The sequence below is a fragment of the Poecilia formosa genome, unplaced genomic scaffold (assembly GCF_000485575.1).
Source record: "Poecilia formosa unplaced genomic scaffold, Poecilia_formosa-5.1.2 Scaffold13, whole genome shotgun sequence".
Taxonomy (NCBI): domain Eukaryota; kingdom Metazoa; phylum Chordata; class Actinopteri; order Cyprinodontiformes; family Poeciliidae; genus Poecilia; species Poecilia formosa.
In genome coordinates, this window is record NW_006799952.1 from 997702 (window position 1) to 1013459 (window position 15758).

Sequence of the window (15758 nt, forward strand, 5' to 3'; positions counted from 1 at the left end):
TGCTTTTAGTCCAGTCACAAGGGACTGATTATTTTTAATATGATGTGCAAAAACATTCAAAGTGTAGTGTTGAAGCTGTATCACAGTGTTATTATGTTTGGCCCCAGAGAACGCACCAGTGATGACAGCATAATCTCTTGCAAAACACTTTGTTGATAAGAAACAAATGTTTACCCAGCTGCTTTAGTTTGAGTTTAAAAAGAAATATGAAAATTCTTGAATCCCTGGTGCCATCACTAAGGAGCAGAGAGCTCCTGCAGATCTGCTATGATCAACCTCTTACAGTTCAGCCTAGGAAACATGAACTGACTGTCTAGGCTGCCCAGTCAACAAAGGTGCCACGGTAATGTTAGTATCTAAACAGGTGTAACTGAGCGTAACGCCTGCAGGGAACCACCTGGTCTCCAAGACAACAGAGGACAAACAACATAGTCTCTGACTGAGAGGTCCTGGGGGACTATGAGAAATACCAAACAGGAGCCTTCCCAGTAGCCTTGCAGAGCTCAAACTATTATATATGATATAAAGCACTTTTACATCACCCAATAGTGTTATAAAGGTAAATAAGATCTGTTGATATGTTTAATACATTCTGTGATGCATTTATGTCCCTACAGGAGCAGAGAGACTATTATTTTTTTTTTTTAGCAATAACCACACTGTTATCATGGGAAGCTTTTTTTACCATCATAGGGGGTAATATACAGTTACTATCATGAGTGTGACAAATCCATTTTTGATGACGATGGCTTACAACTAATGAAAACCAGAGATATGATTAGAACATTACATAAGACCAATAAAAATATTTTTTGCAGAAATGTCAACCTATTAAAAAGTATGTTCATATATTATACATTCAGTAGTTAGTAATTCCTTTGCATTAAGTTCTACATCAATGTAGCGATCAGCCTGCATAATTGCTGAATTTGTAAGAAAACCCAGGTTCCTGTAACAGTGGCCTTCAGCGTATCTGTATTGTTAGGTCTGTTGTCTCTTATTTTCCTCTTGACCACACCCAACACGTGATATGATACCCTGGTCAATGCTGTAAGACTGTATGCCCATAAAGCCATAAATTGTGGCTTTATGGGCAGTTGCCAAGTCCTGCTGGATAATAAAATTAGCATCTCCATAGCTTGTCACCAAATCTGTCTATCCATCTGTGCATTGGCCTGTTCATCCGGGCCAATGCACAGATGGAGGTATATAATGGGGCATTATATAGCTTCTGGGCTCCAAATAGATGAGCCCATAAGGTATATAATGCCCTAAGATCACTTCAAGCCACTTGTCAAGCAACAGTCAATAACATGGCTCCCTAAATCATAACTGACTGAAAAAACTCAACACAGGATCAAGCATCTAGGATTCCAATGCCTCTTTGCTGTCCTCCAAGATCCTAGACCCTTGAGGTCCAAAACAAATGCAAAGTTTCCTTTATCTGAAAACCTGGGCACATCTGTGTGTCGTGACTCTTGAAGTACTAACTCCAGAAACAAGCCAAGTACAAAAATGCTTCAATCCCTGAATGGGCCTTCCTTCAACTCATCTCAAGCCTGTGGTTTTCCCTGTTACTTGTGCAATTCTTTTCTGCTGTAGTTTTTCCTTCCAGTCAACTTTCCAGTTGCACTTTGGGAACAGCGAGCTTTTCCAGCAATGGCCTATTGTGGCTTACCTTCCTTGTGAAGAGTGCCAATGTACTGTCTGCTGGACAACTGTCAAATCAGAAGTGCGTAATGAATCGATAAAATACGTTAGATTGTTTTTTTTGTATTATTTTTTTTCTGAAACAAACATAATTTATCTTATTCTGATTTGATAATTATATGCTCTTCCCTTGTCACAAAGAAATGCTTGTGTCTTTAGAAATACTATTTGATTGACAGGGCTGTTATTATACTGTAAAGCATTTAACTAACCAAGTATTTCTTTGTTATGACACCTAAAATGCTAGAAACTGTACTTATACTTTGCTATGCATTGTTGTTTCAGTTAGGTTAAAACACAAATGTGGCTTGATGTAGCTATCTTTGTATGTGTGCACCAAAGAAAACCACAAAGTTACCATAACCAAATAAAGTAGAGCAGGAGACAGGAATGATTTGGCTGCCTTCTTCCTTTTATGGTAAAGCGGCGTAGGAGGGGAGGGGCGTGGTTTGTGCGTAAACGTCACGAACGTGCTACGTACTCCAGGAAGCGCTGGGAGATGTTAGGAGTTTGCACCGTACGTGATAATATGAGCGATATTTGAATACAAATTCAACATATAAAGTCACATCGTGCTGTGTATAATTAGTCAAAGATGAGTGAAAGTGAAAGGCAGAAGGTAAGGAAGCTGCAGTGAGCCGTTCGGCCGATTTTTATTTCATTCAGCATATTTTGGATAGCTTTCTGGGAGTCCGTTGCTCACCTTTGCTGTTGAATCCAGGACCCCGCAGCCCTTAAGGAGGAGGGGAACACCCTTTTCAAGGCGGGAGACATGCAGGGAGCTCTCTGCTGCTACACCAAAGCGCTGAAGCTGACTGACAGCCAGGCAGACAGCGCTGTACTATACCGCAACAGATCTGCCTGCTACCTTAAACTGGAGGAGTACAGCAAAGCAGAGGCTGATGCCTCCAAAGGTCCGACTATTCTATTCTATTCTATTCTATTCTATTCTATTCTATTCTATTCTATCACATGCTGCTTTAAAACACTATAGTGTCGCATTGGTATCTATTGCAAAAAATTGTAGGTTTTCAGCTTGTTTACAAAGCATTCATTCAGCCTGCTAGAAATAATTAATGTCCAGACTTGAAGGTGACCACAAGCCAGGTTGCACTGTTCAGTACTTATTAAGAAGGTACTACAACAATGGATACGTTTTCAATGTACAAAACAATAGATAACTATGAAAGTGAATAAAAAACAAGGAAAAAACTAAACATATGAAGGTACCCAAGTACACTGAATTGTGAAAGACCACCCATTAGTTCTTTAATTATCATTGCAATGGGTTAGTTAGGAGAGAGGTGGGGTAAATCTTGGACAGGTTGCAAGTACTTCACAGGAGACCAAGTACACACTTGCACACTCCACCAGTTGACCTGACAATGCATACTTTTGGACTGCTTGAGAAGACTGAAGTACTGTGAAATAAACTATGCACATGCAGAAAGGACAGAGAGACCCCAAGTCAGAATTTGAACATAGACCTTCTTGTTCTTGGTGTAAACAACTTATAACCTCCAATAAATATGAGAAAATGGGAGCAAAACATAGAGGTTTTTGTCTAAAATAAGCAACTAAATCAGTGTAGGTCAGAGTAAGTCAGAGTAGTTTAATACCTTAAAAACCTATGCATTTTCAAACCTGGAATCATTTTTTTTAGGTCCCTATTGAATGTTTTTTGTTTGTATTGTTTCAGCTTCACTTCACTAGAGCTGAATAATAAAATCTGATCATCACTGCAGGTTTAATTTAATTTTTTTTGTCTTTTGAGTGAAATGGCTCAGGATTGTCCTGAACACACATTTGAACACTCCTCAGAGGAATGTGTAGGATGGCTATGTTAAGTACACAAGCTGCCCGTCCCTATGCCTGACTTTGTCTTACTGTTTTCACTTTGCCTTCTAGAAGCAAAAAAGCCAACAGTGGCAATGATGCCCTCATTGGAGGTACAAGGAAGTAAGATTTTCCTTCTCAAAACCTCCGTTAAACTTTTCAAACATAAAGTCCTCCCTTAGAAACTGCACTGTCTTTATTATTTATAGTTTTATTAATGTTTCACAATGCAATGCCTCTAGCAAAAAACAATTCTAAAGGAATGATGCATATATTATGCTCAGTATGACAGATGCTGGTTGTTATGTGAGTTTTGAAGATGACACTATGTAGAACCAATTATTTTAGCTGTGGAAAACTGTTCCGACAGCCACGTTAACTGGGCAACTGCCTGCTCAAATGAATTCAATCTGTATTCTAAGGATCCACTGTATTTGGAAGGCAATCATATTTCAAGTGTTGTGCTCTGCTCTGCTCTTCCTGCTCTGCATGCCGATAATTTATTGGTTCTGTTGAACTGTTTCTCACTGCTGTTAATAGCCGAACCTGTTTTAGATCTCAGCTACAGAGATGTTCATGTAGAGTGATATAGCAGGTAAGGGGGGCGGGGGGTGACAAAGCGAGTTAATTACTCTAGCAACTGATGTCAACAATAATCTCTTGATTGTATGTTTTCTTAATATCATACAGCCTTTAAAAACAAACGTATCAGTTAATCTAATTATTGCCAGACATAGAGATTACATTTATTATTTTATACTAACTTACAAAAGCTCAGTTAAGCTGTACATGGAAGCAACTAAAAATAACAGCAGATACATTTCAAAGTCGACAAGCTGCAATTACTTTATAAAATATTTGACTTACTATGTGGGACATCTGGATAGAAGACAACAGAGTCCACTGGACAAGCTTTTGATATTATCTATATTATCTTCCTCACCCACTGAATCCAAGGCATCAAGTGCAGGTTTATGGGTTTTAATAGGACGTTAGACTGTGTACTTTGAATTCTTATTTTAGTTCAGAATTTCATGTGAATATCAATTGTCGACTTTACTACTGTCTTCCCTTTTCAGCTCTTGACACGGACCCCGGCGACGTGAAAGCCAGGTTTCGGCGAGCTCAGGCATACCAGAAGCTCGGTCGGCTCGACCAAGCTTTCCTGGAAACCCAGAGGTGTGCGCAGCTGGAGCCCAAAAACCGAGCTTTCCAGGACCTGCTCAGACAGCTGGGAGCACAGATCCAGCAGAAGGTGACGTGAGGCTGACTAAGTCGTGAGTCAGGGTCCCTGGTGAAACTGAAGCTAATTCAAATCTTCTCCCTTCAATCTGTAGTCAGCACAGCTAAACTCCACAGACGCTCGTGTGCAGCAGATGTTCTCCGTCCTCTTAGATTCCTCCGCTAAAGACTCCGATCGACAGAAGGTACAGATGGCTCGCATAGTCAGAGTAAACCGCTTGTCAATATATTCTGAAATTTCATTATTTATCTGTAAAAATGTGATTCACCAAAAAGTTTTTTTTTCTTTTTTTCTTTTCTTTCTTTCAGGCAGCTCAGAATTTAGTGGTATTGTCCCGAGACGAGGGAGGAGCCGAGCAGATCTTCCGCAATGATGGAGTGAAGCTGATCCAGAAACTTTTGTCATCAAAGCAGGAAGATGTTGTCCTTTCTGGTCTCAGGACCTTAGTAGGATTGTGCACAGGACACCAATCAAGAGTAAGCGTCATTTAATTCTCTTCCTTAATTCTTCCTGCTAATTCTTTCCATTCGTTGAACGTGAATGAGAGTATACCAAAAGATTAACTCCTCATTTATCTGTTCAAATGTTTTTGTTCATTAGTTACCAGCAAATGTGCACTTTGCTGGTAACTTAAAGTAAAATCCATGGAAAAAAAGGTAATTCAGGTAAAAAAATAAAAATAAAAAAAAAAACACAGCTGGACAAATAGATCACAAAGGCCTGTCTCAAATTGTCTAAACAAAAATCATGATGATCCCCCAAACTTTGGAGGAAAAAACAATCAATTCCTTTACGGTGAAGTAAAATACTGATTGCCAGTTGCCTCAAACATTTATTCAGTTGTTGGCAATAAAATGTCCACTGCTATTTAATAGGTTTAGAGGTTTTATTGTATTCCACATAAATAAAATGTTTGCATCAATCTTTTTTTCCTTCAATAATTGGTCATAATCTAGTATTGATTTAATTTAGTATTTACTATTAGTATTGAGCCTGATTTTAACAAGAATTAGAAATCGTCTTAGATACATTTAAAAAAAAATGCTGAAAATAGAACATTTAGTTGATTTCTAAAATTACAAAAAAAAAAAAACTTCTGCTAAAGTTTCTCCACTGGACTGAGATGAAAGGAGACAATCTCTGGCATTTGTTCTTCAGGCGATAAAATACGTGGCAACATGCTGACATTCACTGTTTTATTCTCAGACCATGGCGATCGTGAATGAGTTGGGAATGGAACAGCTGTGTGCAGTAATGGGGTCAGCAGCCTCCACTGTGTCTCTGGCTGCATGCCACCTGCTGCAGGTGATGTTTGAGGCTCTGACAGAGGGCATGAAAAGAGAGATTAGAGGCAAAGATGAAGCCATACTTCCTGGTGAGTACCTGGACTTGGCAACACTCTTGTGACGTTATACCACTGGGGTAATTTTCTTTGTGAATTTGGCACAGAACCGTCGAAGGAGCTGCGTTCGATGCTACGCCACCTTTTGGAAATGATTCCAGCCCAAAATGTGTCCGGGCCAGGCAGAGACAGCGCCATCAACCTCCTGGTCAAGCAAGTACCCCGCAAGTCCCTGAAGAACCCTGACAACTCCCTCTCGTTATGGGTGATAGACCAGGGTAGGAAACACACCTGCATGTAAACAAGAACCCATATCAGTGCTTTCATGGATCCATAACTTTTTTCAAGTCACTCAGTTTATCTTTCTCTAATAATATTTGGTTTGACCACAGACATAAAAGTGTGTAAAAATTTAAAGGGGGCAAATATTTTATTTACAGCACTGAAGAATATTTACCAGAAGTTTTGTCTGAGACAAAGAACACTCTGTTCCTTTGTAGGGCTGAAGAAAATCCTGCAGGTGGCTGGGACTGTTGCTGAGCTCTCGGAGGGGCCGCCTCTCACAGAAAACACTCACATGAGCTGCTCTGTGTTGCTTAGCAAACTCTATGATGACCTCAAGAGCGACAAAGAGAGAGAAAACTTCAATAAACTTTGCGAAGAATACGTGCAGTGAGCCAAATCTTTCTAAAGCCTCTCCTGAAATTAAATCATTACATTCCCTAGAAAAAGAAAAATAATATATATTTTTTTGCTTGATAGGGAACACTTCAGACGGTCTGGCCTAGATGGCAAACTGCGTGCCATTCAGACAGTTTCTGTGCTCCTCCAAGGACCGAGCGATGTGGGCAACATCACTCTGGAAATGTCTGGGATGATGGACGCCGTTATCTCTCTCTGTGCTTCAGAAGATGTGACTCACCAACAGGTTGCCGTGGAGGCTCTCATCCACGCTGCAGGCAAGGCCAAGAGAGCCTCGTTCATCACAGCCAACGGCGTGGCGCTCTTGAAGGACCTCTACAAGAAGAGCGAGAATGACAGGATACGTGTGAGAGCTCTTGTGGTAAGTGTCGCAAACTGATAGAGGGAATAAAAACAATCTAGTGAAAGAAAAACTGACTGTATTGTGCGGGTTGCTATGCAGGGCTTGTGCAAGCTCGGATCAGCGGGAGGCACAGATTTCAGCATGAAGCAATTTGCAGAGGGATCCACGCTCAAGCTCGCCAAGCAGTGCAGGAAGTTCGTGCTCCTGATTATGCTTTTATCCTAGCCTAGCAACATATAACAGTGAATTTTGGGTTGCAACTGTCCCATCTCTGTTCTTCTTAGGTGGTTGTGTAATGAGTCTCTTCCCCCGACGTCTCGCCGTTGGTCTGTGGAAGGTCTCGCCTACCTCACTTTTGACGCCGATGTGAAGGAAGACCTAGTGGAAGACAAAAACGCTCTGTTGGCCATGTTTGATCTGGCAAAGGTTGTACTGATCTTTTCATTTTCTGCATACAAGTGAAACCCAAACCTTTTTAAATATCTAAGGAGTCATGGAGGGATCTACTTACACCACTAAATCACATTCTTGTTGTGTGCTTCTGTTTGGCTTCATGCAGTCGGAAGATAAGACGGTTCTCTTTGCTGTGGGCTCCACATTGGTAAATTGCACCAACAGCTACGATGTGGAGAAACCAGACCCTCAGCTGGTGGAGCTGGCCAAGTATGCAAAGCAGCATGTGCCTGAGGAGCATCCAAAGGTGTGTCACACTTGCTTCTTTTTAGGGACTGATTAGTTGCAATGCCAAACTGCTTTGTATTTATTTCCTAATGTATCGTCACTTAAGTGCGATCATTTTGAATGTGAATGTGTTTTGCTGTTAGGATGCACCATCCTTTGTGGAGAAAAGGCTAGGTAAACTTCTGGAAGCTGGTGTTGTGTCAGCGTTGGTGTGTATGGTCAAACAGGAGAGTCCTGCCCTCACAGAAGCTTGCAGGGAGTTTATTGCCAGGTACTAACAAAAGAAGCAAACGTTCTTCTTTAGACAGTTTTTCTGTAGGTTTCTTGACACCCTTTGTCCTTGCAGGGTTTTCCTAGCTTTAGTTGATCGCCAGGAGGACAGAGGTCCACTGGTGGCACAAGGCGGAGGAAAGGTAAAACACAATAATACAATGCATATTTGTATAAATTGTGTCAGTGTATCAATTTGTAAGCGTCACGTTTCATCACAAGGAACATCAATATGTTTTAATTGGGATTTTACATGAGAGATCAACACAAAGTAGTGTTGAATTGTGAAAAAAGAAATATTTTCAAAAATGCAAACAAAGCAAAACCTGAGGTTTTCCATGCATTTTATTTTCTTTATAATCTATAATTAAACGTACATAGACCACACTTTTCACTTGTCATTTCCTTCTATGTTAAGTCCTTTTTCTACTTTCAGTTGATCTTTCACAAAAAATCCTGTTGAAATACTTTTGCGAGTCAATGTATGCCCGCTTTAACCTGCACTCTAATCCAAACTCTGTGCTAAAAGGATTAATTATTGATCTTCCCTTTCAAAAGGCTTTGATCCCCCTTGCAACTGACAACACAGACATAGGAAAGGTGAAAGCTGCACAAGCCCTGGCAAAAATAGCCATCACATCTAACCCAGAGATTGCCTTTCCAGGAGAGCGGGTAAAAACACAAATGCAAAAGTAGATTTTATTATAACAGTGCAAACACTGAGTGTGCCTTGAATTTTCCTCATGTTTTGGCAGATCTATGAGGTGGTGCGACCGCTCGTGAACCTTTTACACCTGGAGTGCACTTTGCTGCAAAACTTTGAATCTCTGATGGCTCTCACCAACCTGGCCGGAATAAGTGAAAGACTCAGGTTGGCCACTAGGGGGAAGTGTTTCCCTAGAAATAAATATGCAAAGGCTGTTGGGATTACTGAAATCAATATGAGTTCATGTGGTTCCAGTTCAAATTTTTTGGTCTCTCTTTTTTTTTTTTTTTTAAAGTTAGGATCACTTTATCTATTTCTGTACATAATTCCATTGTAGTCGATGCCCATTTTTTAAGTAGAATCTATAATGCCTTTTCAAATAGCAAACTCCCGTTAAAAGTTGGATTGTGCAAATCAGACACAATTGTTTATTGTTCTGTTCATTAAGTGACAGGATGATTCTTAAACTTTTTTGCTCTCCTTTAAGTTACATTGTACTTTGCCATGCTTGCCTTGATAGATATTTTTTTTTAGAATCTTTCATTTTTATATTCTTTCCACAGGCAAAAGATCATCAAGGAAAAGGCCTTGCCAAAGATTGAAGGCTACATGTTTGAAGAGAATGAGCTGGTCCGAGCTGCTGCCACTGAGTGCATGTGCAATTTAGTTTTGAGTACAGAGGTAACACATATATTTATAACGCCATCATAAAAAGTAACCCCCAAAAGTGTTCATATCCCTTAAACGTTTTCACATGTTGACACTTGACAACCACCAATGTCAACATATTTCACTGGGATATTTTAGGAAGGAAAATCACAAAGTAGTGCGTTTCTGTGAAGTTTTGGCTGTGTTCCCTGCATAGCTTGAGCTGAAAAGTAGCGGGCACAACACCAGTGTATAAAAAGGGGGAAAAGTAAATAAGTGTCCAGTTCTGAAGAACTAGAAAAGATGGGAATAGCCAGCACAATATAAAAAGGTTTGAATGTGAGCATTAAAGTTTTGCCCACATTTTTGGAGTGCTGGAGAGCCTGAGGAATTGTCTTATAACCTAACCATGGCTTAAGCTTCTTCATAACTTTCTCCTTGACCTGTCTGCCGTGATCCTTGGTCCTTCATGTTCAATAAAATTCCTCAACTGCTAGATTGATATTCAGATTAAATTACACACAGGGGGATCCTATTTACTCCTTTTGTGACAGGAGTAAATGTGATTGCTCTGGGTATTATTTAGGGCTCAAAGAAAAAATTGGGACTGAATACAAAAGCAAGCCACACTTTTCAGATTTGAAACATGGTGTATTTTCCTTCCACTCCACAATTATACACTTCTTTGTGTTAAAGTATTTAAAATTACATCCAAAGAAATTTTTTTTAAAATTATTTTACAGTTTATGTAAATACATAAAAAAAAGTAAAGCTGTTTTTGGGCTATACTTTCACAAGGCACCGTAAAACTAAATCTTAAGAACGGCTGAAAAATAAAGTTGTGCCGTTTGTCCTCAGGTGCAGAAGCTCTTCGTAGCCACAGGGAACGATCGCCTGAAGCTCCTCGTGCTTTACTGCGGAGAAGAGGATGAAAGGCTCCGAAAAGCTGCTGCAGGCACTCTGGCCATGCTGACTGCCGAACAGCCGGAGCTCTGCCCTCGAATCCCTGGAACTGTAAGAAAACCTTTACTGATGTATTCTTAAATGCTGCGCTTATTCTCTGCTTGACTCCTGTGCTTCATCCTTCCTAGACAACCCATTGGCTGGAGATTTTCCAGGCTCTGCTGCTCAGTGAAATATCTGACCTGCGTCACCGCGGCGTGGTCATAGTTCAGAACATGATGCAGGCGGAGAAAGGTCTGGCTGAGGCTCTTATGGAGAGTGAAGCTTTGGAGATACTCACTGTCCTTGCAAAGGGAGGAGAAGGCGCAGTAGATCCTGTTTCCAAGGTCGCTCAGAACTGTCTAAATAAAGCAGTGGAGTATGGCATCATTCGGAGCAGGGAAGACGGGATAGAAAAGGAAAAGGGCAAAGGAACTGAGCCCTGAAAAACACTCCTACAGAGTGTGAATGTGCCTTTTGGAAGTGAAAAGTGAAGAAATCTTAAATTTTTGCCTGCAGTGAGTTATTAAAAGGGCATCTCATCTGAGCAAAAAAACAAAAGTGGTAAAAAGCAATAGGACGTTTATTAAAGTGGGTTCTACAATTTCAGCATATAAAACACATGTGGACACAAATAACCTTTAATAGACACTTTAATACACTCAAAGTTTCTTGATCCTTTCATGTTCAGGATGTGCATTATACCAAAAATACGCAAGCGTTGAGGACTCACTGTTTACGGATTAGCACGCAGAATAAAACTGTTTTATTTTAGCTCATATTTCCTTTGTCTATATGCAGTTTGAGCATGCATCACAGGTAATCCGTTTAAGCTAAATCTTGTCAGGTAATTATTGTGATCTGATTAAATACTGCACTGGCAATGCATAGATGACTAACATAACAGCTAGCCAGCTGAAAAACACTCCGTTCTCACGTAATTGTCCAAAGCATTTCGGTGCGACTCCAATCGTTTGCCTTTACCTACATTTCTTTCAATAGCCTGATGCTGAAGCACGTGAAAAAGTTACTGTGGATACCGAGGCTGGTTCTCAAAGGGGGCCTATTGTTCTTGACCTATGTGGTTCTTGGTTATTGATCTACTCTGTATTTGTTTTATCAATGCAAATCATGCTTTGTTTTCCTACATCCTGCATAGAAATGTACTATTTTTCCCACCAGTTGAAATTGTCACTTTCGGTTTCAATTTTTGCCGAATCACTACATTCCTGGCGTGTTTTGTATTGTATCGTTTTTACTGGAGAGGTTGAAGATCATGAAAATAAACTTTCTGCGAAACAATTGCTGTGCAGTTGATTACGATTGTAAACCAAAAACCGCGGCTGTCATGTGGTTGCAGAAGCGCATGCGCAGTGCTTCCGGTTAGTTCCTGTTCAGCTTGGAGAATCCGCGTTGCGTGGGGCTTCCGAAGGGAGACGAAAGACTAAAGCGAGTTAAATGCGCTGGTTTGGGTTTGGCTTCAATTCGTTTGCTCAAATATGCGTGCCGGATAAGTCGGAAAAAGAAGAAAGTGGCAACGCTGTGGGGCAGGAGAAAGTATGCGTTCCCGTGGACCTGGTGAACCATAGAGGTAGAAGTAAAATCAGAGCAAGTTGGAGTCGGAGAGCATCTTTGTTTTTAGATGGTAGGTTTGTCATTTAGAAAATACCTCGTCTGTAATGCATGTTTTAACAGATGGAACAGGAAGTGAGTGGCTACAAGCTTGCTGTGTTTTTTTTTTGTTTTTTTTTTTTATCCTGCAGAGGACAGTTGTGTGCGCTTGGCTGGTTTCTGTGCATCCATCTCCTCCAATGAATCCTTCAGTCCGGTTACAGTGAACACCAGTGGGTGTCAAGATGCAGCAATTAGTGAAACGCATCTTACCCTTGCTTTACCAGGCAGAATTGAATCCTGGGATCTGCAAAGCAAGGATAAGACCCCATCATGGAGCATGGAGATGACTCAGTCGCAGAACTCTGGTATATTACTTTTCGAGTTTGTACAACTGAGAAAGATTTGCATCAAATAGCTGCCCTGTAATTGTTTTTTGATTTTGATTTTTTTTCTCTTCTGTTGTAGATGTGAATTTGCCATTGGTCCCAGGAGGATACATTTCCTCCAAACCCCCTATTTTCCGCTCCTTGTCTTCTCACCTCCAAGCCAAGAGCCTTGCACTGGGTGGAGAACATGCCGTCCTTCTGACTGCTGCTGGAGCTGTTTACACCTGGGGTCAGGGCAGGTAGAGCTCATACACTTCTGGGGATTCTGGTCTAAGCTCGCTTGTGCATGTTCTGGTTTGTCAGCAGACATGTTTCTTTAATAGCCACGGCCAGTTGGGGCATGGAGGACTCATCTCTGAGGAGGAGCCCAGGACAGTGGAGGCTCTGTGGGGGATGACCATGAGGTCTGTGGCTGCAGGAGGCTGGCACTCCGTCTGTGTTGGTGGTAAGTTTTAAATCAAATAATTATATCACAGACCCCAAACGGAGAAAGCAAAAAAAAATGATTTCTTCTATTTCAGATGGAGGTGACCTCTATGTGTGGGGCTGGAATGAAAGCGGTCAGCTTGGACTTCCATCACGTGGTTTGAGGAAAGCTTCACAACAGAAAAGTGATCAGCAAGCAGGTTTGTCAGAATGTTTCAGAAAGTAAAACCTTAAATCCAGCAGATTACCAACATCCGTCTTCCCTACTCGGTTGCAGTAAAATTCCATTTTCCGTTTGTTGCTCATTTAACAGTAATATCCTTCAATGCATTGAACAGGAGAACGATGCGGCAGTTTCAGCACATGTCCTGATGAAGAGCTACATGAAGAAGTGTTCATTTCAATCCAGGCATTCCCAGCTCTGGTCGATGTCAGTCCATCATGCGAGATCAGTACAGTCAGCTGTGGATCCCGGCACACAGCTGCGGTAACAAGTAAGGAATACAGTTGAAGATTAAACGTGCTGCCAATGATTGTTTTAGAACGAGCAGCTGATATGCATATTTTCTCATTCAGCAACAGGCTATCTTTACACTTGGGGATGGGGTACGTTTGGCGCACACAGACATTTTTTAGACCAACCAGTTAATAATGAGCTTTCCTAACTCTCTTCTCTCGTGTTTTCAGGAGAATACGGCCAACTTGGGCACCAAACAACTTCCAGTTTAGACGAGCCTCAGTGTGTGGAGTTTTTCAGGAATGAGAACCTGCATGTCGTTGATGTGGTTTGTGGGTCATGGAACACTTTTACTGCAGCTGTCAAGAAGGAAGTACTTGGACTGGAAAATGTCCCAGAATTACCCCCTGTGAGCACCGGCAGTGAACTTTGGACTACATGCTAGGAAACGTCAACAAATACTTTAACATTTATGATTAAAATATGTTTTGTCATTTTTGTTCATATTTAAAGACACTTTGGGGAGCAGATAGTTTAACATTTTTTTATTCAAGAAAAGATAGAAAAAAAAGGAATACATTTTTTTTTCATTCATAAAACTGTTAAAGTGATAAAGTCAGAGGTAAATATAATTTAAGGAAAGTGACTAAAATTGGTTTTGCTTAAAATGAAATGAAAATGAAAGACAGATACATTTCCACTGCATAGTAGTAAGTCTTCACAGCACAATCTTGAAAGAGCTGTGGGGAAATTAAATATCAGGAGTGAATAATAATAATCAGTGAATAATGAACATTTGCAAGGCAAATGCAACGAGACAAACCTGACAAAGTCTGGAGATCTTGAAATGACATGCTGAAACTCAGATAAGTTCACTGTCCCATCCTTGTCGATGTCAGACTCGTCAAGGATCTAAATGGAAAGCAAATGAAACCGAAGGATGCCTCAGTGTACCGACTTGGAGAAACATGTTTTAATGCCCCAGATTTCCTCCTCATACCCCCGAAGAGAAGTGAACTCACGTTGTTTATGAGCTGTCTCATTTCTTCACTGGACAGTCTTGTGTCCTCTGTCTCACCGGTCAAGCAGTTAACCAACTTCTCCAGATCACCACAATCAAGAGTTCCATCGTCATCAAAGTCTAAAAATATATAATTATGTATATTATTTAATACAAACACTGCTGTCTGCCTACATAAAGTTAACCAGGTCAATCTATTTTATTTACCAAATATACGGAAAGCATAGTGGGACTTGATTTCGAGAGTGGCAGAGTCACTGAAGGCACTCAAAAGATCCAGGAAATCTTCGAACGTCAGGCTTCCATCTTTATCTTCAGATGTGGAGAATACTTGGCAGATTCTTGTCTTAAAAGGGTTGGACTGTTACAAGAGCAGGTTCAAAGGTCACTGCTTGTATCCTATTATAATGCAAATTTATTATACAATCTAACAGCATGTAAACAAGAACTAAAAAGAAAACATTATTATACATGGTAGAATAATAATGATAGTCACCTTCAGCTCTGGTAGAGTAAGGATGACTTCCATTGGTACTCTGGGGTTTGGATGGTTTCTTTCATCTCTGTCTAGTAGTTCTGTGAATCTCCTGTGCGCACTAACGCATGAAAAAACACCAACAACTTAATCATGTATCGGAAGCTCTCGTAGTTTTAAATTACCTTAACGTGCATAAAAATCGTCACTTACAGTAGAATTTCCTGTTTTGTCAGAAAGGTCAGCTCCTAAAATTTGATTGAAAGATTATTAATATTAAAAAAAAAGCCAACAATTAAAGAGAAATAGCTCCCCCTCAAGTTTCCAAGTCCTACTAGTGCCTTTAGTGAGCCATAGTAATATTGCAACAGTAAGCTTACAACAGGTGGAGAAAAATCAACGCCAGTTGAGGTTAAAAACTTATAAACAACTACTCTACTAATGCAAACTATTTTATCTGAAGTAGTTGCCTCTTTTTCACATTTTAAAACATCTGGCCTAGCTGTTACGTTTCTTCTCGCTTTTTCACGAGTTTAAAACAAACTTTTCTAGAAGTAAGTGATCATTTACCTGGTATTCTGAAAGCGAGTCCTTTGCCAGCTGACTTGCCGTTGTTCCCATTTTGAACTGTCAGACCAATATTTCTGTTTTTGTCAGTGCCGTGATCGAAAACGAAGCTAAAATGTTTGTGACCGTTCGGCCTACTTCCGGCTTCTTGTAAGCGCACCCTGTCCCGCCAGTGGTCCCGCCCCCTTTTGTCTACGTAACGGCTTCAAATGACGTAGCCTGTGCCTTACTGAACTTTTGTAAAAGTAAATAAATAAATAAATAATAATAATAAAATAATTATAAATATATGTGATTGTGCATTATTAATTACAGGCCGTACTGTTAACTACAACTAACAGAACAATAATAGATAATTAAACAAAAACGCAAGGATTACCTTCCCTGCT

The 15758-nt window shown here is 40.4% G+C and overlaps 3 protein-coding genes across 3 annotated transcripts; 2 read left to right on the forward strand and 1 right to left on the reverse strand.

Annotated features, from left to right (window-relative positions):
• Positions 1-2191: 2191 nt before the first annotated feature.
• unc45a (unc-45 myosin chaperone A) lies at positions 2192-11197 on the forward strand. The gene is made up of 19 exons (XM_007545499.1): positions 2192-2329; positions 2432-2624; positions 4626-4801; positions 4884-4973; positions 5098-5265; positions 5996-6164; positions 6239-6409; positions 6632-6803; positions 6894-7194; positions 7276-7370; positions 7461-7602; positions 7736-7876; positions 8001-8128; positions 8204-8270; positions 8686-8799; positions 8883-8998; positions 9397-9514; positions 10340-10495; positions 10573-11197. Exons 1-19 carry the CDS (start codon positions 2306-2308, stop codon positions 10867-10869), a joined length of 2838 nt encoding a protein of 945 aa, XP_007545561.1. The 5' UTR covers positions 2192-2305; the 3' UTR covers positions 10870-11197.
• A 595-nt stretch (positions 11198-11792) lies between these two features.
• On the forward strand, positions 11793-13800 carry rccd1 (RCC1 domain containing 1). The gene is made up of 8 exons (XM_007545501.2): positions 11793-12068; positions 12187-12402; positions 12503-12662; positions 12747-12868; positions 12945-13049; positions 13188-13343; positions 13426-13455; positions 13537-13800. The coding sequence occupies exons 1-8, from the start codon at positions 11882-11884 to the stop codon at positions 13749-13751; spliced, it is 1191 nt and encodes a 396-aa protein (XP_007545563.1). The 5' UTR covers positions 11793-11881; the 3' UTR covers positions 13752-13800.
• Positions 13801-13903: 103 nt separating this feature from the next.
• On the reverse strand, positions 13904-15554 carry cib1 (calcium and integrin binding 1 (calmyrin)). The gene is made up of 7 exons (XM_007545502.2): positions 15373-15554; positions 15016-15050; positions 14824-14923; positions 14535-14688; positions 14329-14447; positions 14130-14218; positions 13904-14046 (listed from the first exon to the last, which is right to left on the reverse strand). Exons 1-7 carry the CDS (start codon positions 15421-15423, stop codon positions 14025-14027), a joined length of 570 nt encoding a protein of 189 aa, XP_007545564.1. The 5' UTR covers positions 15424-15554; the 3' UTR covers positions 13904-14024.
• Between the last annotated feature and the right edge of the window lie 204 nt (positions 15555-15758).

What these genes read in the sequence shown, in the direction of transcription:
- unc45a (XM_007545499.1), top strand. Translation starts at nt 2,306, where the DNA reads ATGAGTGAAAGTGAAAGGCAGAAG. An exon ending in GAGCACAGATCCAGCAGAAG is followed by an intron (nt 4,802 to 4,883) that starts GTGACGTGAGGC and finishes TTCAATCTGTAG; the next exon opens with TCAGCACAGCTAAACTCCAC. An exon ending in TGGCACAAGGCGGAGGAAAG is followed by an intron (nt 8,271 to 8,685) that starts GTAAAACACAAT and finishes CCCTTTCAAAAG; the next exon opens with GCTTTGATCCCCCTTGCAAC.
- rccd1 (XM_007545501.2), top strand. Translation starts at nt 11,882, where the DNA reads ATGCGCTGGTTTGGGTTTGGCTTCAATTCGTTTGCTCAAATATGCGTG. An exon ending in AGCATCTTTGTTTTTAGATG is followed by an intron (nt 12,069 to 12,186) that starts GTAGGTTTGTCA and finishes TTTATCCTGCAG; the next exon opens with AGGACAGTTGTGTGCGCTTG. An exon ending in GAAAAGTGATCAGCAAGCAG is followed by an intron (nt 13,050 to 13,187) that starts GTTTGTCAGAAT and finishes TGCATTGAACAG; the next exon opens with GAGAACGATGCGGCAGTTTC.
- cib1 (XM_007545502.2), bottom strand. Translation starts at nt 15,423, where the DNA reads ATGGGAACAACGGCAAGTCAGCTGGCAAAGGACTCGCTTTCAGAATAC. An exon ending in ACTCGCTTTCAGAATACCAG is followed by an intron (nt 15,051 to 15,372) that starts GTAAATGATCAC and finishes ATCAAATTTTAG; the next exon opens with GAGCTGACCTTTCTGACAAA. An exon ending in TTACTCTACCAGAGCTGAAG is followed by an intron (nt 14,689 to 14,823) that starts GTGACTATCATT and finishes CTCTTGTAACAG; the next exon opens with TCCAACCCTTTTAAGACAAG.